Here is a 25,985-nt window from a genome sequence, read left to right as displayed (position 1 = left end):
CAACTCAGTTTACCTTTTTTTTTTCTACAAATATAATTAGGTGTCTAGTATCTTTGAAAAACAAAATACCTTTCAATCCTGTTGCCTCCTCCAACCAAGTGTCCTTTTTATTCCCTTCTTGCACGATCACATTTCTCAGAAGGAATTAGCATCTGTTTTCAGTGTCTTATCTTACACTTACCCCTGGCAAGTACATTCCACAGGTAACATCTCTCTCACAAACCTTTCCCCTCCCCTTAATTCCAGCATCACCTTAGCTCTCACCTCCTCCAGTTCTCTCTCCTGAAACACTCTCTTGGCTTTTAGGATGTTTGAACCTCTGGGCTCTCCTCCTCCAAGCAGCTTCTCTTCTCTATCTGTTCTTGCTCTTCCACCCCTAAACATTGGTATTTTAGAATTTCCTCTGGATTTTCCATAAGAACTCTCTTGGCCACGTCATTCCCCCTCTCCATCTTCAATCCTATTTTCAGATACTACCAAATCCTAACAAGTGCATATTTCTAAATGCCTGTCCTCTTTTTCTTTTTTATGTTTGATGTAATTTCTTAATAAGATTTTATTTATTCATGAGAGACGGAGAGAGAGAGAGACAGAGAGAGAGAGAGAGGCAGAGACACAGGCAGAGGAGAAGCAGGCTCCCTGCAGGGAGCTTGATCCCGGACTCTATCCCAGGACCCTGGGATCACGATCTGAGCCAAAGGCAGACAGACGCTCAACCACTGAGCCACCAGGTGCCCCCCCACCCCATCCTCTTTTTCGTATCAGTTTTGCCCTTTAGTCCCCTCTACGCAGTATGTCAGATACAGCTCCGAAGTACAAGCCTTGCCATGTCGCATGGAGACGGCCTGCAGTGCTTACTAAGGCGTTTCTAATTCCAGAGCCTGGCATCTGAATCTCTCCAAACCCTACCCCACCGCATCCGTCCGCCTGCGTTCGGCCAACGGGGATGCCGGGGCGGGGTCGCCAGCATACCCTCGACCGCCCACGGCGGCGCCCTCCCTGCGGCCACTCCTCCAGGCCCACCCTGTGGTCGCTGGGCAAGACGCGGCTCGCGTAGCGCCTTCTACGAGGAAACCGTGGACTCGGTCCGTCCGGGTCCCGGCCGTGCACTGCCCTGCCCACGCCGGCGCGGCGGATCCTCGCACCCTAGCAGAGCCCGGCCGGGCCCTTCCCCAGCCCCCACGCACTCCTCCCCGGTAGCTTCTGGACCCGCCGCTGGCGACAGCGCGTTTGCGCTGCACGACTGTGGTCGCGTCCTTCTCTCCCCCGAGTTGACAGAGGGAGGGTTCTCTTTTCACCTCCTTGGAGTTGCACCAAACATGCACTCTATCTATCTATCTGTAATATTTCTTTCTTTTTTTTTTTTTCCTTCTCTCCGTCGCCTGTCAACCCCTTTAGAATCGGGGCTGTCGCGACCGCGGCCCGCCCGGAGAGCCGCCCTCCGCGCCGGCGCCGCACCCCTCCTCCCAGGCCTCCGCGCCGCGCAGGGCGCCGGGCACCGAGCACCGAGCCGCAGTCCTCCGGGCTTCCTAGAGGGGCGCGCCCGCCCCCACTTCCGGCGCGCGCGGCCCGAGGCCCTTCAGCTCCCCGCCTGGGGTCCGTCCGGCAGCCAGCCGAGCCAAGGGTGAGTGAGGCGGTCCGGCAGCGCGGCCCCGGGTGCTTCCCAAACCGCCCCCGTCCGGCCTCAGCCTATCCCCGCCCCCAGGCAGTGCCCGCGGCCCTCGCAGGTGGCCGCGCCTCCTCGACGCCTGTGCCCGCCCGCCGGCCCGTCCCTTCACGCCTCTGCCCGTAGGCCCGCTCCTCACCGCCCCGGCGTCCCTGGCCTCCGCAAGCACGTACCGGGCGCCCCCTGTGTGCCGGGCCGCGGGGCCGAGGAGCCGAGGAGTCGGAGGTGAACCGGGGCAGCCTCCCCTCCCACCCCTTAGGCGGTCAGAGCTCGCTGGGCTGTCCGTCCTGACTTCCCCAGTCTAGGTTGGGTCCTCAGAGCCCTTTCGACGTTCCCCTTTGTAGTTCGCACCACGACTAAGTTAGACATGACTCCTTATGTGGCCTTTTCTGTTTAACGTCTGCCTCCCTACTAAATTGGTTAAGTTCTGTAACGGCAAGGACACGGCCCTGTTTTAGGACTCTTGGCTCAGTGCCTGCACGGAGGCGGCATTCCGTAAATACGGCTAAAGAAACCTGTGGAAACACACCCGCGACCTCCTCCTCCTCCTCCTCCTCCTGGAAAGGGCCCCTGGTTTGGCAGGGAAGGCGGATGTGGAAGGGCATCAGCCTCTGAGAGTATGGACTCTGGAGTCAGACCACTTTGTTTGAGAACAGGCCAGACTACACCACTTGCAAGCCGTGGGGCCCGAGACAAAGTTTGACTTCTCAGCTTCTGTTGAGTAAGACCGTAGAACCGAGACCTTAAAGTGCTGTGAAGATGAACAGGTAGAGACAGTGCTCCGCTGCACAGTGAAAACTCCGTGTTTTCTGTTACAATTAAGTAAGCAAACAATGCAGATACATTATCATCACAGCCATCCTGCAGCCAGCAGTTTTGTCCAAAAGTGCCCTGGGGGTTCTTGGGTTGCTTGGACTGAGAGCTAGCTGGGACCAGGCTCTCCCCTCCTCCCAGTGCTTCCAGCCCTCCACATGGGTACCCTAGACAACTCTGTAAACACAGACACTTAGAAACACAATTCTGGTCCCAAGCAGTCAACCTATGGCTCCCACTGACAAGGCTGCTTTCTCACATTTACCTATAAGAAGGTAGAAGGAGCTCTTCCCTGAAACTGCAGCACCTCTCTCCAGAATTCCCTTTTGGGATGATGGAAGACTCAATGGACCGGTGCTCTTTTTTTTACCGACCCCTAGCTGATAAGTTTCCCCAATAAAGCCTATTCTATAACTCATGCCTTGTGATGTGGAATTTGCCTTTCCCTTGCGCCATATCTACCGTGCATTGAGAACTTGCTCTGGGCCAAGTTAGTCATGGTGAAGCCAACACATCAGGAGATGATGGCCATTCAAAAGATAGTTTGTTACTCATAGTTTCCAAGAAGAGGAAGTATGCCATGCCCCACATGGTCACATGGCAAAATTACAGGATCAGTCAGGAGGCCAGGTGAGGGGAAAGTGAACAGCACCCTGGACTGTGGCTTCTGTGGGAAGCACTGGGTGAGGCAGGGTAAACAGGCTTAGGTTGAATAGTTTCCTTGGGCTCTGTGGCATAGAAAAGCTCTCTGGTTTGACCCTAATTTTCTGACCATGGGTGATTAGTGCAGGGGAATGGTGGCCCTGGAGGTGAGAACCCAGTGCATGAGGTGGTGGGGTGTGGGCTTTGGGTTGGTGGTTTGCATATGAAAAGCACATTTGGAATCTGCTAGCTCTGGGAAGGACGGTCCCTCCAGTGTAAGCAAGGCCCAGATATCAAAACACCAGGATAAAAAGATATGCTTAATACACCAAGCGCTACTCAAGATGTGTTATGTTACTTCCAATTCCTATAATAACAGTGCAATGAAAGTATTAACTCCCTTTTTTAGGAGAGGAAATAGAATATTAGATTTGGTTGGTGACTGTCATCACAGAGCTATTAAGATAGTAAGAGGCTACACTGTGATTCCAAACCGTTGGGTCACTTAACTCCAAAGCTGGTGTCCTGTGAACTAAGTCATCTTTCTGCACTATGAGAACAATGGAAACATCATTCAGACCTTATTAGGCATTTGATAGTGTTGACCATTGCCTCTTTGAAACTTTTTTTTTTCATTATAGTGGTATTCATATATATATATATAAATGAGGTATATATATATATATGTATATATATATGGTGCCATATATGTATATATGGCATATATATGTATCTATATATATACATATATACATATATATATATATATATATAGAGAGAGAGAGAGAGAGAGAGAGAAAGATAGGTATTAACCCAATAGTCCCACTAAAGTATACAAACTCACAAAACGAGAGAAATGCTCTGAAAGGAACACAGTTCTGTTTAACTGTGTCTATGATGACTCTCACTGACCCAACCCTGCCTGTATCAGAATCACTTGCAGAATGTTTTACAAATATAAAACCAGAGTTTCTGACTCAGGCTGGGGCACAGCTCAGGAATCTGTAAAATGAGATGAGTACAATCAAAGAGACTGGCTAAGGATTTTGATTTTGTTTCTGCATTTGCTTTTTAAAAACTGGTCAGAGGAACAGGGTCAGATTTGCAATTTGAGAAGGTTGCCCTGGTTACAATATGAGCAGACTGTGTGTCATTGTATAGTGTGACAGGTTGGTTGCTGATGGAGAGATATGGAAGGGCAGATTCTGGAGATAGTAAAATCAATAGGACTTAATTTGCATTAAATACAGGAAAGAGGTGTTAGGGATGTTTCCAGATTTCTAGAAGTGCAGCCAGATGGATGTTCCTACTTCCCTAGAGGGGACCATTGGGGAGGAGCAGAATTAGAGTGGGAGGAATCACTGGTTGGTCATGGATGTGCTGTTTAAGGTCCTTTTGAGAAATTCATGAGGTGGGAGTGAGGAATAGTGGGTAAATAGGGCTGGTGCTCAGATGAGAGGCCCAGAGTAGAGATGCCTGGGAGACAGTGAAGACAGTGCCAGACTTAAGGGCTAACCTATGGGACTCTGATGTAGAAGAGGGTGGGTCTCTCAAGGGGATGGAAGAAGGAAGAGAAACAATGCTTTATGATGAAATACTTCCCTTCAGCCACATACCTATGGAAAACAAGTTGGTGAGGCATTAATGTGTTTTTTTAAGATTTTTTTTTTTTAACTTATTCAATGACAGAGACAGAGAGAGAGGCAGAGACACAGGCAGAGGGAGAAGCAGGCTCCATGCAGGGAGCCTCACGTGGGACTCAGTCCCAGGACTCCAGGATCACACCCTGAGCCAAAGGCAGACACTTAACTGCTGAGCCACCTGGCATTAGTACTTATAATAAAAATTTAATAGTATCACAAACATTGAAATTAAAGGGGGAAGATCCATGACATACACAGACTAGTGATCACTAAGTAAAAGCACACATGTTAATGTGATGCCGCCCTTGGTAAATGCTATATGCAGAGTGACACATAGATCTGATGTTGCATTGTTATGGGATTTCTTAAATACCAATTGTCACATAATAAGAACTAAAGAAATGTATTTAGTATTTTTCAAGTACCAAAAAATTAAGAGGAAAATTATTCCCAAGTTTCTCTGTGTTGAGGTGTTTATAGCAAAAACATAATTTAGGAAATGCTGCTTTGTAGGCATCTCAGACCCAATTTTATCATAAATAACTCAGGAAATGATACCACCACCATTTCAGTCACCAGCACCATCTGAAAACCTATCTTTGACTCCTCTTTCTTCCAAACCCTTAGCCTATGTGTCCCTGAGTCCTGTCAAATCTCCCATCCTTATCTCTGGCTCCCAAACCTCAGGCCCTCCTTGCCCAAATGGTTGCAACAGACCCCTTCCAGTCTCTTCTTCGTGTCCCTTGCTGAGTGGGCAGACAGATCCTCCAGCCATTCTCATGGCTGTAGGGATCAAATGCAACCTCTGCAATATAAGCTTTCAGACCCTTGGCCTACTATCCCTCAGTAGGTGCCTCCTTTCTCACTATTCCTGAACTCTGTCCCAGGCTCTGACCTGCCTTTTTTTTTTTTTCTTTTAAACCATGGCTTCGTATCAGAAGGATTTGGGGTACTTACTTATTGAAGCCTCACCCACAGAGATCTGACTCAAGCAGTCTATTGTGGGTCCATGCTTCATGGCTGATTGAGCCAGAGGTGGCAACCATTGGTCTGTCCTCCCTAAACCACGTGCAGCTCCCTCATTCAGCCACATCTTCTCCTTACCCACTGTTGTCTTTGCCTGAATGACCTTACTTTACATCTTCACCTGACTCATTTTCATCAGTCTCTGCTGACATGTCTCCTCTCCGCAGGCAGTTCTCCCTGGTCTTAGTTGTCTTTCTCTGTGCCACCTGGCCTGCTTCCCTCTCTCCTTGGATTTATCACACTGCATTTGCCGGTTTACTTGTTACTTTGTCATATGAAGGAGTCTTTGAGGACAGACCTTTTAATCCTAAGAATCCTGTTCAGTACACTGCCTAGCGCATAGCTCAAGTATTTGTTGAAATAATGAATGAAGGAATTCATTCTTTTCTCAGAACCTGTGACTTAAAGTCAAGAATTCTTTGTACATTCACTCTGGCCATTCTCTATGACACTTTCCTAACATTTTCACCATCATTTAAAATACGTAGTATCCACCAAGATTGTCCTGGGTTAACCCATTCTGTAATAAACAAGTGCTTTAGAATTGGGCAACTCTAGGTTCATGCCTTAACTTTGCTATTTACCAAATTGGGGCCATGGGTAAATTACTTAATTTTTATTTTTTTCTAAATACTTTATTGATTTATTTGAGAGTGAGAGAGTAAAGGAGCAGGGGGAGAAGCAGACTCCTCGTTGAGCAGGGAGCCTGATGCAGGGCTCGATGCCAGGACTCCAAGATCATGACCTGAGGCTGAAGGTACACGCTTAACCAACTGAGCCACCCAGGTGCTCCTACTTAACTTTTAAAAATCTCAGTTTCTTCATCAATAAAGTGGGATGATAATACTTACCTCATAGTATTATTGCCAAGCCCCAATAAAATAGTATTTGTAAAGTTCCTGGCTCATAGTAGGTGTTTATTAAATGCAAATTCCCTTTGGGGGAGACCCCCAGAGCATAAAAGAGCTTGATAGTCTTGTTGCAGAGTCTGGTTCTGCTGCTTACAGGCTGTGGGTGTCTCTTTGGTCAACTTATGCATCTCAGTAGCCTCATTTGGAAATAGGCGTAATTATAATTGTTCTTATGGAATTATTAGGGAAATCATATAAAACTTATGTTAAATATCTGGCTACTGTTGGTGTCTAATAGGTACTTAAAAATATGGTGATTATTATTCTGAGAATAATATACTACAGTGTTTTGCTACAGTGATATGCTTTCCATGATCCAGAAGCACTATTATCCCTGATGTTGACCCTAACATTATTTCTAAAATTGAGTTGATTTTGATGACTCTTTTCTCTTTTTTTTAAAGACTGTATTTATTCATTCATGAAAGACACAGAGAGAGAGGCAGGCTCCCTGCGGGGAGCCTGATGCAGGACTCAATCCCAGGACCCCAGGATCACGACCTGAGCCAAAGGCAATCAACTGTTGAGCCACCCAGGTGCCCCTGATTTTGGTGATTCTTAAATTTTTATTTCTGATCTTGAAAACAAATCTTGAATCATCTATTAATGTATTGTTTTATGTGGGAGCTCCCTTTTAGTCACTTTTCTTTACAGTGCTACACTCTCTGGCAATTGATCTTCGAAAACCTGCATTTTTATTCTAAGCACATTTTCCCCCCTGTGTAACATTAGCATTGTCTCAGGAGTTCCCTGAAGAATCAGAATTCAGAAGGAATCTCTTAAACACAGACCATTCCCTCCCTGACTCCACTGGGCAGCATTTTTAGACTGTCGCTTCCCAGAATGTCAGGAAGAGCCACAGCCCTGGCCTACCATGCTCCAAAAGAACCAGAAGGACTTATAATTGTGAAAGTTGAAGAAGAGAATTCTATTTGGGGGCAGGACTTTGGCCGTCAGGGAAACACCTGTAGCCTGGAGACCTTCCGCCAGCGGTTCAGGCAGTTTGGCTACTCTGATTCCGCTGGGCCCCGGGAGGCTCTGAGCCAGCTCCGGGAACTTTGCCATCAGTGGCTGAGGCCAGAGGTGAATACCAAGGAGCAGATCCTGGAGCTGCTGGTGCTGGAGCAGTTCCTGGCCATCCTGCCTGAGGAGCTGCAGGCCTGGCTTCGAGAGTACCAGCCTGAAAATGGAGAGGAAGCCGTGACTATGCTGGAGGAGCTGGAGAAAGAGCTTGATGAACCAAGGCAACAGGTAAGAAGTACGTGTTTTGTTTGCTTGTTTTACCTATTATAAGTTAATGCGGGAAGCCATTATAAGCGGCCTTGTGGCTAACAGTTAAAAATTTTTGTCTTCTGGGTTGTCTACTGGGATCAAGGCACTGGGGCTTTTAGTCCTGTTGCTTTCTGTCTAATCATCTGAATGAGTTTCTGGCTCTAGCTGCCTTGCCCTGTTATTCTAGGGTTTTTTCCTTCTGTATCCTCAGAATCATAGTGCTGGTACTTGATTACTCCTAGGACGCAGCTCATGGCCAAGGAATAATCTGGAAGGAAATGACATCCATAGGACCACTGAAGTCTCTGAGTATACAGCTCCAGCCCTGGGAGAATCAGTGCAAGAGTGAGGCTCAGGAGTCCCAGACTACCCATGAGAGAGGTAAGGAGTTGCAGTCCATTTGGGGTTGAGGATGATGGTAGGGCTTTCAGCTATGGCATAGTACATTTCCTTAATGACAGTCAATTGTGGCTGTCATGAAATATGATGGAAAGGCCCCCTCCAAGTCTCAAAATATTCTTCCATTGGCTGGGCCTAAAATCTGAGATTCTAATATAATTCCTAACTTTGGGTTAAGAATTAAGATTTTTAATGAAATTCTCTTATACCCATGATATTCAAAGACCAATAGACGTTTTTATATATTGTGGTCCACTGGCAAGGCAGCCCCTAAGATGGAGATGAGTAATGTATCAGTAATAGAAACTGTGTAGCAACTTGAACAGGGAAAGTTCATATTAAGAATTATTGACTATAAAAAAAAAAGAATTATTGACTATAATGGAGTTAATTACTAAGTGGTTAAAAAAAAAAAAAGAAACAACTCCAAAGAATACAGGAGTAACACATGTAGGAAATCTTTAGGGCTGAGGCAGAGCACCTAAGGGAGGAAAAAATCTGGAAGAGAGTACCACATCTTTCTTGACTAAGCATCTTACTGCCTCTGATTCTCTCTGGTCATCTTAGCACATTTCTCTGGACATGCTTCAGTTCCTCCACATTCATTTGAAGTACAAGGATAAAATAAAAACAACTCTAAGGAGGATCCGATTAATTTAAAATATATGATAGATTCATTTCCCAGCTCTCATCTGTTGCACTGTGTTTTTGTTCCTTCACAGTGGCATATTACTCTTGTGGACTGCTAAGGCTCGTTGTGCTCATTGCTTTTCAGTCTTAGGGGTCTTGGTTAGCCCTGCATCTGAGGAATTAACGTTGAGTATTTCACATTGTTCACCTAGGTTGTAAGGTTTAAATCACTGGAGGGATCCACCTTGAAAGAACTTTAAGAGTCACCATGTCATTGTTACATTGTTACAACCTATATCCTTGGTTATGATTTTCCCATCCTAACAGTATATCATGCCAGAAGAAGAGCCTGAGATATGGAGATTTGGGTGCAGAGGGCCCTTCAGAAGAAATCTGTAATGGAGTGAGAAGAGCAGAGTCAGGAAGGGAAAATATCAAGCCATAATGTAGTCTTGGGTAAAACTTAGCCTTGGCTTAGTCTCTGCGGGTTTGTAGGATCCTGACCTCACCCCCACCCCGAGCTTAAGGGCACTGCTGAGTTGTCCCTTCTTAAGGAGGTGGGGGTTGGGGTGAGGCAGTGAGGGTCCACTGGGCCAGATGGTTCTCATAGCCAGGGCAACTCTTCAGAGAAGGGGGCACCTGTGGGTATTAGGAGCCAACACTCACAGCACCTGGGGGAAGGAGGCACCATATTCATAAAGCAGGTCTGGATGGACAGTGGAGCATCATCTACATAATATAAAAGGCTAAAAGCATGTTTGTTAATGTGCAATTAAAGACCACATCCCTAGTTAAAAGGCTTTTAGACCATACAGGTCCCTGACCAGGTAGGGGACATAGGGGAAAACTGCAGGCCTTGATGCTGAGCATCTTTGAATCCTCACTCTTCCAATTGTGAATTAATTTGATGGCATTACATAGATGATGTTGCCTCTCTGAGCCTTCATTTCTTTATCTGTAAAATGCATTCAAGTTTAGAGGACTTCTGGGAGGATGAAAGTAACTGAACAGTTTTTCAGATATTCCCTCTCAAAATAATTCAAGTTCCCTTAGCCAACACCTAGTAGTCTCCTCCTGAGTTACTAGAAATCTAGAAATGAGAGGGGCTGGTTTTGAGAGCTGAAAGTTTGGCTCCAGGTGGTCACATCTGCCTCTTGTTTCCATCTGCCTTTGACCATTTGCACATATAAGACTCCCACCTGATCCCAGAATGAGTCAGGAAACTACAATATTCCTTTTCTTATGCTCTGTCTTATTCTATTTGCTTATAATCATTGGGTCTACTTAGAGCCTACCAGAATCTGCAGTTGCCATGCTGCATTCTAGTTCTTGCTTACCTACCTCTGCTCAATTCTAACTCCGAAAGCATTTCCTCATCTATATCCTGCTCTCCTACTTTTCTAGGGGTACCACTTATTCAGGTTTCTTAGACTTCTTTTTTTTTTCTCCTGAGCACTCGTTATCATCTCTTTTCTTTTCCCTTGTTGCCAGAAAACACATCTTCTCCTCTAACTCAGGATAGTCTCCTGGCTTCCTGATCTTTCACTGCTACTCCTGTTTATCACCATCTCCTCTAAATCATGTCTTTCCCTGCTCACCATCCCTCCTCTCCACTGCTGACTCTTGTTCTATGTCTCCCTTACTCTCTGAGGGTGCCACCTCTCACCCCACCCCAGGTCACTTCTCCAAATTCTAGATCAGGAAGCAAGTTAAGATTTTTCCTAATAGGTAAGTACCTACTTCATTTGGGTTACTTTATATTCTTGTTATGATAGATTTCCTTTCTTCTAACATGAGGATTGAATGACACTAGTATTTCTATTCACATTTTTAGACGGCAAGCTGGCAGCTGACAAAGTATTAACAGCAAAGCAAGAAATTATTGAATGTGTAGCATCAGCGGCCATGCTATCCCCAGGAAGACTCCCTGGGGAAAGTCGTTCAGAACAGGTAGTAGAAGAAGCTTTGGGAGCTTCTCACAATATTGAGAAGCCAAAAGAAACAGCTGCAAGGAACAAAAGGAGTCCCCCCCCTTCCCAGGAAAGACATCTTAGTCTGACAACGTTCAACAAGAAAATCTCTACTGAAGAGTGTGTCCTTGACTATGACAAGAGTGAAAGAACTCTCAATGTGAACTCAAATGTTGTAACACGGCAAAGAGTTCATGCTGGAGGAAAGGTCTACGAGTGCTTGGACTGTGGGAAAGCCTTTTGCCAGAGCTCAAAGCTGATTAGACACCAGAGAATTCACACTGGAGAGAGGCCTTATGCATGTAAAGAGTGTGGCAAAGCTTTTAGTTTGAGCTCGGACCTCGTTAGACATCAGAGGATTCATAGTGGTGAAAAACCCTATGAATGTTGTGAATGTGGAAAAGCTTTCCGGGGCAGTTCAGAGCTCATTAGGCATCGGAGAATTCACACTGGAGAGAAACCATATGAATGCAGTGAATGTGGGAAAGCCTTCAGCCGGAGCTCAGCCCTCATTCAGCACAAGAAAATTCACACTGGAGACAAAGGCTATGAGTGTACTGAATGTGGTAAGGCTTTTGGTAGAAGCTCCATCCTTATTGAACATCAAAGAATTCACACTGGAGAAAAACCCTATGAGTGTAATGAATGTGGAAAATCCTTCAATCAGAGCTCAGCTCTCACGCAGCACCAGAGAATCCACACTGGGGAGAAACCTTATGAATGTAGCAAATGTAGAAAAACATTTAGGCACAGATCAGGCCTTATGCAGCACCAGAGAACTCACACCAGAGTTTAACTCTTGTGTCAGGGTTGTACAATTCTGTAATACTAGGGATTCACTTTTGGGGCAAGACCCCCTCCCCCCCCCCCCCACCAGTTTCCTGAGAGCATAGTTCCTGCCCTTCCACTCCCAAGTCAGTACTTGCTGTACAAGGTGATCCACACAAAGATGGTTGTGGATGTGTTGAATGGGCAGGCACCTACACAATACAGCCAGCATTGGGGTAAAGATCCCGAAAGAGCTCCTTATCAGGTGGACTGAGAGGTGGTACCTCCAATGGCAAGGATCTCTGTCCAGCAAGAACAGTGGGCATCTGGCAGTCGGAGGCATGTGCTGAGAGTCACTTTGTTCTCCAAAGTGTTGAATTGTGAGGTTGTGAAATGTTGAATTATGCCCTGTATTAGTTTATAGTTCATTCTGCCCCCTTGCCAGGCCTTTCCTCAACCCTGAGCTTACTGAGGTCAACTGAGGTCTCTTTATTTATTGAGCACCTGCTATGTGCTAGCCATCAGGGGCAGACATGGCCATTGCCCTCCCAGAGTTAAAGGCTTAATGAGATACATATATATTTATTAAGCAGGTAATGACAGTAAAGTGTGATAAGTGCTTTGGTAGAAATATCTAGGATTCTGTCAAAATACATAACAGGGGCACCTAACCTGGTGTGAGTCACTAAAGGCTTTCTGAATGTGATGAAATCTTTCTTGAGGAATAAAGGGTGCTTATAAGCCAGGTCAAGGCAAGAGGGAAGAGAAGAACATTATAGGTAGAGGTTGTAGCACATACAAAGGCATGGAGAGAGGATCTTGAGAGGTCTCTTCATCAGGACTCCTCCAGCAGGAATTTGTTCACATAGACCTTGGTTTAGAAGCCAGGACTTGTGTTGGTTCCTCTCTTCCTGTTTATAATCACAGAGTTGGGTAGCCTATCCCAGACCCAGAGTTATGTAAAAGACCTTGAGGTACTCAGGACAATTAGTGTGATGGTAGACTTTGGTGCATCCTGTGGAAAAAGGCATGTATGTACACCAAGGAAAGAAACATTTTGGGAGGCTAGAGGGACAGTGTTTGGTGTGCCATGACCCTAGAGTTCAGGAAATGGGAAGCTGACAAGAGCGTAGGAGTGGGGAGCTCTGCCTTCCCAGGAGCCACTAGTCCTCATTTCCTACCCCTCCCCTTATTATCAGGCTCAAAGGTACTTCTTGAATTACCCCCTCAGATTCCTCAAAACTCTACTTCTCTGCTAATTTTTATTTTGGCAGTTTTAATTAAACAACCATTAATTGTTGAAGGCAATTCATGTGTAAGAGAAGGTTTGATTATCTTCTAAGGTATGCTGATTTCCCTTCCAGATACTGTCTCTTTTGAAGACTCAATGATCAAAGCTGTTTGGGGTAATATGGGAGGTGAAGTGGGGGGAAGGGACAGTTTTTGTGTCCACAGGTTGGGAGATTTTCATTGAGTGAGGTCAATCAGAAGTCTGGAGAGACCCTTCAAATAGATGGAGTTGCCTTTTTCCTATAGGTGACAATTTGATGATTTCATATTTTTCATTTTAATAAGATTTTTCCCCCCAGGTTGTGAATTAATTGTAAATGTTGGTAATATAGAAAATGAAAAAGTAGAAATCCCCCTCAATCCCATCACCCACAAAAACATTGTTAACATTTTGGCATACAATCTATTGGTTTCTTCTTTCCCCAACCCTAGTATTTTTTTGGTAAATACCTTGTTTGCTAAATCATTTTTAGTAACTGATCGTAACATTTATACTTTGAATATATACTTAAACTGTTGAGTATTAGAATGTAATACAAGATGTAATAAAATCTGAATCTTAAAAGTTTTGCTCTGGAAATGATTTGTTCAGGAGCATAGTAACACAAGTGGAGGTATGCTGGGAGAAAGCAGGGGGGATTGGAGCAAGAAGTAAGATTGATGTTCTTGGTTTTATTTCAAAAGGCGTCCAAAGGTGTCTGGAAGCTGATAGCCCTTTGGGCTGCAGTTCAGCAGGTGAAGTCACAACGTTTAGGGGCAGCTGGTTGAAAAACTGTGGGAAGGAGAACAAGCAGCCTCTTTAAACATACATACAGTGTCCACCTTAGAAGCAGGAAGCATTAGAGGCAAGAGCCTGGGATTCTGCGACAGACTTCCCCTCCTCTCTCAGCAAGTCCTCAACAGAAACATGTACAGGAAAAACCCAAGACCCTTTAGATTTGTGATCCTTTGCACCAGCTGCAGATGACAGTATCAATATCTGGTTCTGATCCATTAGAAAGTAGGGGGTAGATGGGTGTCATTGGGGTCTGCCCTTCTTTGCAGAAATGCTCTCCAGGTCAGTTTCTTCTGTATGGGAAATGTCTAATTGGCAATCCCCCATACTTAGATTCACATAATGGGGCAAGAGAAGCAAAGGATTTCACAGGGGAGCTTGGATATAGCAAGGTCAAATTTGCTTAAATTTCCAGTCTCCAGCTGGGCAGAGTTAATTGCAATCTATGGAAATGAGAAGGCAAGAGGTAGGAAAGTGGTATTAAGGACCCTGCCTAAATTGCACATCTTTAAAAATCTACCTTATTTGACATCTACCTTATTTTGGTGCCTGCTCTTTCATAAACACAAAGAATGTTGACGCTTTATAAAAGGTCATCTACTACAGCTCCTTTAAACTTGAGGGTTGTGAGGTGACTTGCTCATGGCTGCAGAATTCATGAGAAAGCACGAACATGAACCAAGGGCTCAACTTCAAGGTCATTGCTTTCCTCAATTACAGATAGCCTTCATGCAGTTAACTTCTATTTGCACAGAAACTTATGATTTGCAGAGATTTTTTGTATACTAGTGTGAGATGGTTGTGTCTGCCACTATCCATTAACAATGAGGAAGAGTTAGGGTCAGAGTTAACAAGTTAGGTAACTTAGGACTTGGGAGGGACAAAGATTATATAAAAAGCACGTATTTTCCTTAGTATTTCTTGATTATCCTGGGTTCTCATTCCTTTTAATCTTTTTTCCTCTGAAGTTAGAGGTATTTCTTGTAGGAAAGTTTGGAGGACACAGAATCACAAGGAAAAAATGAAATCACCTATAATTTTATCACCCAGAGATAGCCGGTGTAGCACTCTGAGATTACATATTTCTAGGATTTTTAATGCATAAATATATTTTTACATGGAGTCATATTGTACATGTTCTATTTTTACTTAAGATATGTTGTCATTTCTTTTGACATCAACATCTTAACAGCTTTTAAGACTTTGTATACATTCATGATGTTTTCTGAAGCATACATTTCCAGGTAGAATTTTAAAGTCAAAAGGCAATGCTTAAGGCTTCTGGGATTGATTGCCAGAGATGGTATCTTTTCACAGCTCACCAGCAGCATTGGATTCCTGATTTTCCTGAATCTTCATTTTATGAGGGGAAAAAGTGCCATCTCAACTCTCACTTTAATATACATTTTTTATTCTATTTATTATTTTTTAAAGATTTAATTTATTTTTCACTTATTCGAGAGAGAGAGAACAAGCTGGGTGAGGGGCAGAGGGAGGAGACCCACTGAGCAGGGAGCCGCAGCCAGGGTCCATCTCGGGACTTGAGGATCATGACCTGAACTGAATGCAGACGCTTAACTGACTGAGCCACCCAGGTGCTCCTACATTTTTAATTCTAGCAACTGACTGTTTATCACCCATTAGCATTTGTTCTTTTGTGATTGGCTTACTTAAGTACCATTTTTTTCTACTGGGACTTTTTCATGGGGAGATACTACAGAGAAGTGGCTCCACAGAAGGGTTGTTTTCCTATTGTCTGGTTTTGAAGTCTGACCTCACCACTTTTTAGCTAATAAGATACTAAGCCATGATCCTAAGCCTTCATTTCCTCATCTGCAAAATGTGCTCAGAGAAACAACAAATACATATATACAAAGCCCTCAGCAAAGTACCTCTTAGGTTTTGTACTGGTATGTTAAGAACTCTATAATCTCTCCCTTTTGTAATATATGTTGTATCAATTCCTACCTATCAGTTGTCCTACCCTTTTCAGTTTGTCTTTACCTTGGGAGAGGAAAGAGTTGAGTATGAATAGCTCTTACATGTTAGTTATCCTATCCCTTTCTTTTTTCACTCTCCAAGCATGGGGATTTAGCCTCCCTGCCATTCTTACTGGTTAGTATCTGCTCATCTACATATGCCCCAACAAGGGTATTCTCTACTTATCCTCATGAAAACTCTTTCCCTAAGCACAGGATTCTAGATTCCCATAGATTTCCTTTTTTTGGCAAAGTTTTAGAACTCTGTCTGACCTGTTAGGTATTTTGAGTAACAGGTTTTTCTGTTGCTGACTTTATACTTTCCTGCATTGCACTGAGAAGCACCAGTCCAAGGATACTTTTCCTGCTGGCTCCCAGTCTGTGGATGGATCAGGACTGTTACTTTTTGTTGCCACTTCCCTTTAGCACAGTCTTTAACTAAAATTCACAAGATTGTGATACACTGCCAATAAAAGACAAAACTGCACACTTGTGAGGTGCCGGGAGAATAAGTCGCAGACCTAGCGACTGACAAATATTTTTTAGCACCTGAGGCCAAGGGAGTGCACTAGAGCTATGGGGGTACAGCCCCAGAAACAAATGTGGTAGCCATAGCAGCTTCTGACCCAGGGCTTTGTGAGTTAGCAGGAAGCAGACAGCAGCTCTGATAGTCTGAAGAACCAAAGGAGTCCTTCTGTTTAGTGGGAAGATTTAGAACTCTAACAGGGGCTTAACTGCTAGGCTGGGCTCTTTCTAACCATCTGGCCTCCTCCAAACATGCACAAGGTCTACCTTAGCCTAGAGGCAAGGAAACTAGTTTAACCCTTTCCCCAGCCCACAGCTGACCAAGAAAAAGCTCCACTCTACCCTGTGGTCCAAGAACTCCAGGTTTTCTCTAATAACAGAAGCTTCTCCACTGATTCTTATTTTGCTACAGACACTGCTTAAGAGGATCTGGCTACATCCATGCCTCTCTTACAGACATGACTCCACTTCAAAAGGAACTCAACAGCAACACTCCACACAAATTGGCCTTTTAAAATTTCTCAGGATGTGCCAGACATTCTTCCTTGGTCTCTTGTTCCCTCTCCTGGGAATATTCTTCCCTGGCCTGCCTGCCTACTCCCCTGGCTAACTCCTGTTCATCCTTCAGATCGTTTTCTTCTCAGAAACTTTCCCTGATCCAAGGCTGGGTCAGGTACTCATTAAGGTCACATAGCACTGATCACGCCATAATGCCACTGCCGGTTTGCCTTGTCCATTCAACTGTAGACAGTCTTTATTTCCCATTGTAGTCCTAGTGCCTGGCACAACACAGGCCCACAAAAAATAACTGTTGGATAAATTAATTTGTATTATTTTCACTTCCTCATTTCTGGACCGCCCTGGGCTCAATAAATCATTGATAAACCATTTCCCCATCTGTCTTGCTGCCCTGTCACTGTTCATAACTGGTCAGTAAACTTTTGTGTTCCTGGGACAAAATGACCCTCTTACTGTTCATACAGTATACCAAACCTGGCATGTGGACAATTAGATGCAGTGACAGCCTGGGTTGCTGTACCCTCTTTATGACATTCTCATGAAAATGAGGTTTTAATGTTATATTCCCAGTTTTCTTATTTCCTGAGTATTCCTAATGTTAAGAGAAAAGCTGGAAGCAGTGATTCTTCCATTTGCTGTTCTGATTCGTCACAGGAAAAGCTTTCGGGGGACAATTTGCTGTAGCATTGGGAAGTGCTGCATTAAGTCGGAATGACTCCAGACCTGGCAGTTTACCAGCCTGGAGTCTCATTCCAAAGTAAACCTTTTCAACTAACAAGATATAATTCTGACCAGAATATTTACACCATTCATTGTATTCAACAGTTATTTTACAGTGTGGACTCTCTGGTGGCGCATAAGGACTGATCTGTGCCTGAAAGCCTTCCCACATTCATTACAGATATAAGCTTCATCCCCAGAGTGGATTCTTTGATGCTGAACAAGGGCTGAGCTCCTTTTGAAGGTTTTGCCACATTCATTACACTGATAAGGTTCCTCTCCACTATGAATTCTCTGGTGTCTGATGAGGTTTGAGCTCAAACTGAAAGCTTTTCCACACTCATTACATTCATAAGGCTTCTCTCCACTATGTATTCTCTGATGGGTTATCAGCTCTGAACTCTGCCTGAAAGCTTTTCCACATTCATTACACTCATAAGGTCTCTCTCCCGTATGAATTCGCTGGTGTCTAATAAGCTTTGAGCTTTGGCTAAAGGTTTTCCCACACTCGTTACACTCATAGGGTTTCTCGCCAGTGTGAATTCTTTGATGTATAATGAGATAGGAGCTTTGACTGAATGCTTTGCCACATTCGTTACATTTACAAGCCTTCTCACCGGTATGAATTTTGCGATGTCTAATGAGGGCTGAGCTCTGATTGAAGGCTTTCCCACATTCACTACATTCATATGCTTTCTCACCACTGTGAATTCTCTGATGAATAATAAGGTATGACCTCAAACTGAAAGCCTTCCCACACTGGTTACATTTATAGGGCTTTTCTCCAGTATGGATTCTCTGATGTTGCGTTAGAGAGGAATGCTGTTTGAAGCTGTGCCCACACACATCACATCTATAAGGTCTCTCTTCTGTAGCAACTTTCTGATAAGTTATAGAGTTTGCACTTAGAATCAAGCCGCTTTGAGGCTCATGATGGTCTCTCTTTCCTAGAGATCTGTGTGTGAAGATTACTTGACTAAAACTGCCCCCCTGGGAAGGGGATCTTCTTAATTTCTCCCCTGTAGCACTTTCTTGTTGACACTCTAAATTGCTTTCGTGTTCACTAACTCCTCCAGACGAAGGTTCCTGGGGAAGTCCTTGTGATTTTTCTCCTGAAATGTCCTTCTTAGTCGCTGATTCACTGTTCTCACAATCTGAAATAACAGCAAAAACAGACTTTTATTTTTCTAGTCACTTTCAATACCCACTCTCCATGTGATAGAAAACAGAGGGTTCCATCCACAAGAGGTCACAGTCCACATATATCTTTTCCTTAACTGCCCATACTGGCCCCTCCACCTTTCTAATACTATGTAGGCCTACATCTACAGTTGGAAGTTTATTCTTTCCTGCTTCCTCTGAAACTTCAACTGATCAATGTGCTACCATTCTCTTCCTATGGTTTTCAACCTCTTTCTCTGCTGACTCCTGTTCATCAGCATATAAATAAGCCCAAATTTCTCCTTGCCTACACATCTTCCTCATGCAACCTCACTTCCAATCAGAATAAAGCTTTTTGAAAAGTTATCTGTACTCATCTGTCTGCAGTCTGGTTTCTGCCTTACCTGCACACGCCCTCGCTACTCTCATCAAGGTCACCAACTTCATAGCTGCTTAATCCAATACTTTCTGGATCTTAGCTTTTCTGTAGCACCTTCACTGGGGACCAACCTTCCTTCTGGACATTTCTCTTCCACCTATCTTAGCCTGATTTCTTAGATTCAAGACCTATCACTCAAATACAAGGTCTTTCAGATTCTGTTCTGGGCTTTCTCGTACCCTTAATCTTCAAACTCTCCCCCTAGGTTTCAGTCACTACTTATAAGCTATTGTCTCCCCAGGCCCCAATTCTATCCCAATACACTCTACTAATCTTTAGACTCTCATCTCCAATGCTAATTGGGGGATTACTTGTGAGTTCTTCACAAGCATCAAAATAGCCCAGACTAAACACATCATCAGATGTATTTTTTCCTTATATTTTCTCATTTACACAAATAGCACCATCATTAACCAAGTTGTTCAAGACTCAAACCTGAGTATTATCCTCAACTCCTTTCCCAAATTCTTCACTTTTAACCATGACCAGCTACTGCAATGTAATTTGAATACTGGTGAACAGAAGGCAGCTTCGATCTTCCTCATCACTCAGAATACATTTTGATTTATTCACTGTGGCCATTTAGATTACAACAGTCTCTAAGGGGACTCTACTCCTGCCTACCTCAGATCTATCCTCCAATCTACAGGTAAGTTCTAAAACACAAGTCCAATCAACTACTCTCTTACCTAAAATCTTTCAAATGTGCTCCACTGTACTGTTAAAACTAATTAGGACGATCTACAAGTTTTTGCAGCCTGGGTCCCATTTTCCTCCCTGGTTGTGTCTTGCCTTCTCTCCCCTATGAATTCTCCATTCAAGTTAAGTTGAATTACCCGAAGTTCCCAGAATGAGTTGTATTCTCTCACCTTCAGGACTTTGTGGCCTTTACTTGTGTGATATTGTAATATAGGAAATATATATTTGGTCTGCATCCTCAGTTCCTGGCACAGAGCTTTTAAAGCCCTTGTAATTTCATAAGTGGTAGAGGTGAGGTGAGGAGTGTCTTTTGTTATTCATAAGCCCCTATCAACCAGTTTATGCTAATGAGGTAACTCCTGAAGGGTAGGGGCTGTCCAGGCGAAGGAACCAACTACCTGATTAGAAGGCTGAACTTTCCACCCCACCTTCTGACCTCCAGGGAGAGGGACTGGAGATTTAACCACCAATGGCCAATGATTTCACCAACCACGTCTATGTAATGAAACTTCTATAAAAACCTTATACAAAGGAGTTAAGAGAACTTCTGGGATGGTGAATACATCCAAGTGCCACAATGTTGAACCTCTAACATCACAGGGACAGAAGCTCCTGTGCTCTCAACCCTTCTGGATCTTGCTCTATGTACCTCTTCACCTGGCTGTTCACTTATGTCCTTTATAAACTGGTAAGAGTAATAAGCAAGGTGTTTCCCTGAGTTCTGTGGGCTATTATAACAAATTATGAAACCCGAGGAGGTAGTCTCACAATGTCAGATTTACAGTCAATTGGACAGAAGTGTGGGTGACCTGGGGGGATTCATTACATGCAATTGCCATCTGAAGTGGGGGGTGGGGAGGGAGGCAGTCTTGTGGGGCCAAAACTTTAACCTGTGGGGTGAGTACTAATTCTGGGTAATTACGCTCATAATTGGTGCTGCTTAATGTGAGGAAAACCCCACAATCCAGTTCAGAAGTGTTGTGAGTAGAAAAAAGCTTTTCCCTTTAGGATGGGACCCAATTCCTCCCTCCTCTGGTTCTCTCCTTACTCATAGTTCAAATCTTAGTTGAGGTGTCTCTGTCAAGAAGTACTCCTTGAATCTCTAACATTGGGTTAGGTGTGTTAGGGGTGTATATGTGCCCCCATAGTACCTAGAGCCCACATTTACTCTGTAACTTACTATACTGCCACTGCCTTTTTGCTTATCTATTACTCCAACTAGATCTAAAAATTCCTTGAAGGTAGAGATCCAGTGCCTCACGCAGTACCAGATGTGTGTTAGCACCTTATTAAGTTATACAATCAAGGAATAAGTGAAGAAATGACAGGGAAACTTAAACGCAAAGGGATGACTGCACTTCATGAGGGTTGCTGAATACAAAGCTGCTAAAGTGGGTACCCCTGGTCTACAGTAAGACAGGTGAGGCTCACATACGGCAAGTTTGTAAAATGCAATTAATTCTGTATCCTCAAAACCAGGGGCCTGGTAACAGTTCCCAGATGAGTTTCTACTTTCTTACCACTTTTAGGGGAAAGGCAAGGTTCCCAGGGTTTCAGCTGTGTCTTTAAAGGCTGGAGTTGGATGTTTGTTAACTCTTGGGATGTTCCAAGACATGTCAAATCCTTCCATGGCACTGCTGGTCCCTGAAATCAGTAAAATATGGTTAGCTTTGTGAGAAACTTCCTAGGGAAAATGCTTAGTCAAAATTGCAAAGAGGTCAATGAAGACATCTCCCGGGGATGAGTAATAGGGGAAAAAAGAATTACTTAAGGATACAGATAGGTAGGGCCATAGTAGTCACTTCAGGGTATGATTCAGTACAATTTTTCATTCCACTGCTATGGGAGTGCCACATGCTCTAGTCTGTAAATTTCTCTTCCCACAACATTTCACATCTCCCTGTTCCCACCTGCTGCTGCCCTGGATCATCAAATTCCCTCTCCAAATCCTCCAACAGGGTCACAGCTTCCTCGCCACTTTTTGGACTATGTTGCTGAACCCAGATCTGTAGTTCCTCAGGCAAGATGCTCAGAAACTGCTCCAGCACCAGCAGTTCTAGGATCTGCTCCTTTGTGTGTAACTCTGGCATGAGCCACTGATAGCAAAGCTCCTGGAGTCGGCCCAGAGCTTCCCGGGGTCCAGGTGTCTCCTGGTAGCAAAACTTTCTGAACTGCTGGCGAAACAATTCTTGGCAGGATCTGATACTCCCGCTCTGCTTAAATTTCTGACCCCAGGAAAGGCTTTCTTCTACTTTCACTAGTATTAGTTCTTGATCTTGAGAATTTTGAGGGACCAAGGTTGAAACCGCTCTGGATTCCACAGCCATCCTGGCCTAAACAGCTTAGCAAAAAGCTCACTAAAACTGGCTATTATACTTCAGAGTTTCTTGGAGTAATCTCTTCTTTCCTGAAATATATAAAAACAGTTAACTTATACAAGTGAAAAAAAAATATCTAAGAACTTATAATAAAGGTCAGTCATCCCTGTAATATGTTGAAAGGGAACAAGTTTGAGGCTGTAACTAAATAATAATAAAGTGACAAACTAAAGATCACTCATCCCATGTATCACCCATTTAGAATTTCTGCCACTAATACTATAAGAAATTTTAAAAGCAAAAGAATGCAATATTAATATGAATCAGATGAGAAGTTTCCTTTTCAATTCTTTCAATTTTGATGGTATCAAGGAGAAAAAAAAAATCTGTCTTTAACTTGTCTGTAAAACTTGCTGAACTCTTTTTAACAACTATAAGGCTCAGACTTCCAAGAATAACAATACGTAGCTAGGATTTAATAATGCTGGCTTTTTTAAAAAAAAGATTTTATTTATTTATTGACGAGAGACAGAGGGAGGCAGAGACACAGGCAGAGGGAGAAGCAGGCTCCCTGCAGGGCGCCTGATGCGGGACTGATCCCAGGACGCTGGGATCACGACCTGAGCCAAAAGCAGAGGCTCAACCACTGAACCACCCAGGGGCCCAATAATGCTGGGCTTTTAAAATTTTATTTTTTAGTTACCTTCTATCTACGGCAAATAATGTTTACATTTGCAGGGGGAGTAACATCTTTAAGATTTCATATTAAACATGAGTTCATTCAGATTAAAAAAAAAAAAACTTTTAAAAAATAACTGCCATTTGATCGATTTTAGTTTTCAGGGCATTTCTTCAACAAACACGGAGGCACTCACCATGGGCTCTGTTGTGAGCCAGGCATTAAGAACACAAAGGTTTCTGCTCCTGAGTAAATGAATCTACAGAGGAATTAACCAAGAACTGTTTGTTAAATGCTCACTGTGTGCTCAAAAACTTGTCTTTGATCACAGAGACACAAAAGCAGCAAAAAAGTCAATCTCCGTTCTCCAGCTCAAAATATTGGGTGGGTGGGGGGGAAGTAAACATTTTTTAGAGTGAAATGTGGCAACAAATAATTATGTATTGAATTTTTGTGATCGAGACCACACATGACCTGATGCTAGGATGGGTGAATATCGACAGGAGGGTATTATGGCCCATGAAACGGCAGGACAGAGCAATATAATTTGGTCCTAACACTACAGTAACTTGAGGGGTTTAGAAGATTTGGGGTACTACTTAGGTTTACCAAGCCAGCCCGGCCGCGTCGGCCTATTTTTACAGCCCAGTTAAACAAGAGCATCCGTGAAGTCGCGGAGCAGGCGAGGGACTGCCCTTCCCGCTGGACGGCAAGCGCTCGAGCTGGCCTCCTCTGGGTCCCTGGCCGCTCGGAAACCCGGGATGGGCAGGCCCGGCGAGCAGGGCGCCTTCACCCCGCGCCCGCGCCCGCCGCCCGGCCGCGCGTCCTCCCCACCCTCCCTCCGCTCGGGGCCCGCGTCCCTCACCGCGAAGCCCAGGGGCGGCCGGCGAGCAAGCCGCCGACTCGGAGCGCCGAGCCACAAAGACCGGAAGTGCACGCCCGCGGCCTTCCGCTCGCGCGGCCTCCGGAACCTCCGTGCGCCCCGCCCCCGGCTCACGGGCAGCCAATCAGCGCCGCGGTCCCTTCGTTCCCACCGCCTTCCCTCCCAGGCAGCGCGCAGCCCCGCGGAGCATGCGGGCCCCCGGAGCCGTGTCCTTGGGAGAGGTCGCCCCGCACCGGAGGGCCGCGCTCCCAGGTCGGCTGCCTCCTACCCTGGCCTTCGCCGCCGCGGCTCGCCGCTCGCCGCCCGCCGCCCGCACACCTGCGCTGTTAGCTCACCTGCAGTCTAACAGAAAAGTGTTAAGGTTTTCCTGTGATTTTAGTGCTTTTCCAGTAGCTCCGACGAAAATAAACGCGTGGGTGAACGGACTGAACGGAAAATAGCCGCCACTTGTGCTGCTCTTCCGAATGCATATGCCCTTCCAGCCCTGCGACAGCCCAGCCCCGCGCGGCAGGGTGTCCGATCGGGCCCTGGCCAGCCGTGCACACTGCCCAAAGCCCAGCAGCGACTGCAGCAGGCGGCAAGGCCCCGTCGTTCCGGGCGACTCTAACGCGGGGTAGTCCCGTTTCCCGCTGGAAACCCAGCTGGCATGAAGACTTAGTGATTGAGTTTTTCTTTGGCCGTTTAGTAGGTGAAAAATGATGCTTTCATGCGGCTTTAACCTGCATTTCATTTAGATTAGGGACCTTGAGGGTAAGCTATTTCCTTTCGTGTTTATTGACCATTTCTGGTTTTTCAAGGAAATGGCTTTTCCCATTTTTTTTTAAAAAATTGAGGTGTTACTATTTTTCTTTTTATATTTGCGATGGGTTTTCTTACTTGCAAGGTTGTCAACTCATTTGTTACAAATACATATTTTTTGTTCTATTTTATTTATTTTTAAATATTTTTTTTTTTTTTTTTTTTAATTATTATTCAGGGCAGCCCCGGTGGCGCCGCGGTTTAGCGCCGCCTGCAGCCCGGGGCGCGATCCTGGAGACCCTGGATGGAGTCCGACGTCGGGCTCCTGCATGGAGCCTGCTTCTCCCTCTGCCTGTGTCTCTGCCTCTCATTCTCTCTCTGTGTCTCTATGAATAAATAAATAAATACAATCTTTTAAAAAATTATTATTCATGAGAGACACAGAGCTGCAGAGACACAGGCAGAGGGAGAAGCAGGCTCCCTGCGGGGAGCCCGATGCCAACTCCATCTCAGGACCCCCGGATGCGGCCCTGGGGGGAAGGCAGACACTCAACCACTGAGCTCCCCAGGCGTCCCATAAATACATTTATCTTTAAGATTTTATTTATTTACATGACAGAGCACAAGTAGGGGGAGCAGCAGAGGGAGAGGGAGACTCAGATACCCCCCCTCCCTCCAGGGCTAAGCAGGGAGTCCAATTTGGGCTGAATCCCAGATCCTGGGATTAGGACCTGAGCAGAAGGCAGACAGCAGACCCTTAAGGACTGAGCAACCCAGGCACTCAATAAATATTTTCTTTTTAATTATTTTTGAAATGTTAGTATAAGGTAATGTGTACATGGAAACATTATCCTTTGTAAGCTAAGACCATTAAGAAACATGTATTTAGGGGAAAAATAATTAGGTCTCAGAGTGATTAAATCTTTAGTTAACTAATTAATATTTAGTGATTAATCTTTTTGAACCAACGGGTAATTTTACAAATCAAGAGAACAAGTAATATTACTGTATGTTTCAGTTATCCGTTGTGGCATAAATAAAATAGCAGGTGTTTTATCGTTCACAATTTTGTGGTCAATAATTCAGGCAGGGCTTAGCAGAGATGGCTAGCTCATGCTCTCTGAGGTGTCCACTAGCATGGCTTAACTAGGACTGGAAGGTCCAAGAAAGCTTCACTCATGTTGCTGTGGTCTTGAAGCTGCCTTTTTGCTGGAGTTACTTGATTCTCCTCTGTAGAGCCTCTCTCCGTGTAGTCTCATCATTCATGAGTTTAGCCTAAGTTTCTTATATGGTGCAGGGCTTCCAATAGAGTGAAGGAGAAAGGGAATAGGCTAGTTCTCTTAAGGCCTAGGTTTGGAATTGGCCTTACATTACTTTCATTGTATGCCGTTGGCAGAAGGACTAGACTCATGGGCAGGGGAAATAGACTCCACCTTTTAATAGGAAGAGCAGCTTGAATATGGAAGGAAATTTAGGCAGTTATCCTTATATCCAATTGACCTCAATTTCTTATATGGAGG

General features: G+C 44.6%; 1 protein-coding gene across 1 annotated transcript in view; it reads right to left on the bottom strand.

Moving 5' to 3' along the window:
* The window catches only part of ZNF397 (zinc finger protein 397), a 42,757-nt gene extending 18,982 nt beyond the window's left edge, over window positions 1-23,775 (bottom strand). Inside the window, exons 1-5 of the mRNA XM_072732194.1 lie at window positions 23,710-23,775; window positions 21,758-22,254; window positions 21,368-21,491; window positions 17,672-18,702; window positions 15,580-15,594 (exon numbers count right to left, since the gene is read on the bottom strand). Coding sequence (XP_072588295.1) covers window positions 15,580-15,594; window positions 17,672-18,702; window positions 21,368-21,491; window positions 21,758-22,174 — 1,587 coding nt within the window. The 5' untranslated portion in view covers window positions 22,175-22,254; window positions 23,710-23,775. The remainder of the gene's footprint in view (window positions 1-15,579; window positions 15,595-17,671; window positions 18,703-21,367; window positions 21,492-21,757; window positions 22,255-23,709) is intronic.
* Window positions 23,776-25,985: the final 2,210 nt, after the last annotated feature.

Source organism: Vulpes vulpes, chromosome 13 (assembly GCF_048418805.1).
Source record: "Vulpes vulpes isolate BD-2025 chromosome 13, VulVul3, whole genome shotgun sequence".
Lineage (NCBI taxonomy): Eukaryota > Metazoa > Chordata > Mammalia > Carnivora > Canidae > Vulpes > Vulpes vulpes.
This window is presented reverse-complemented; position numbering and strand designations above follow the sequence as displayed.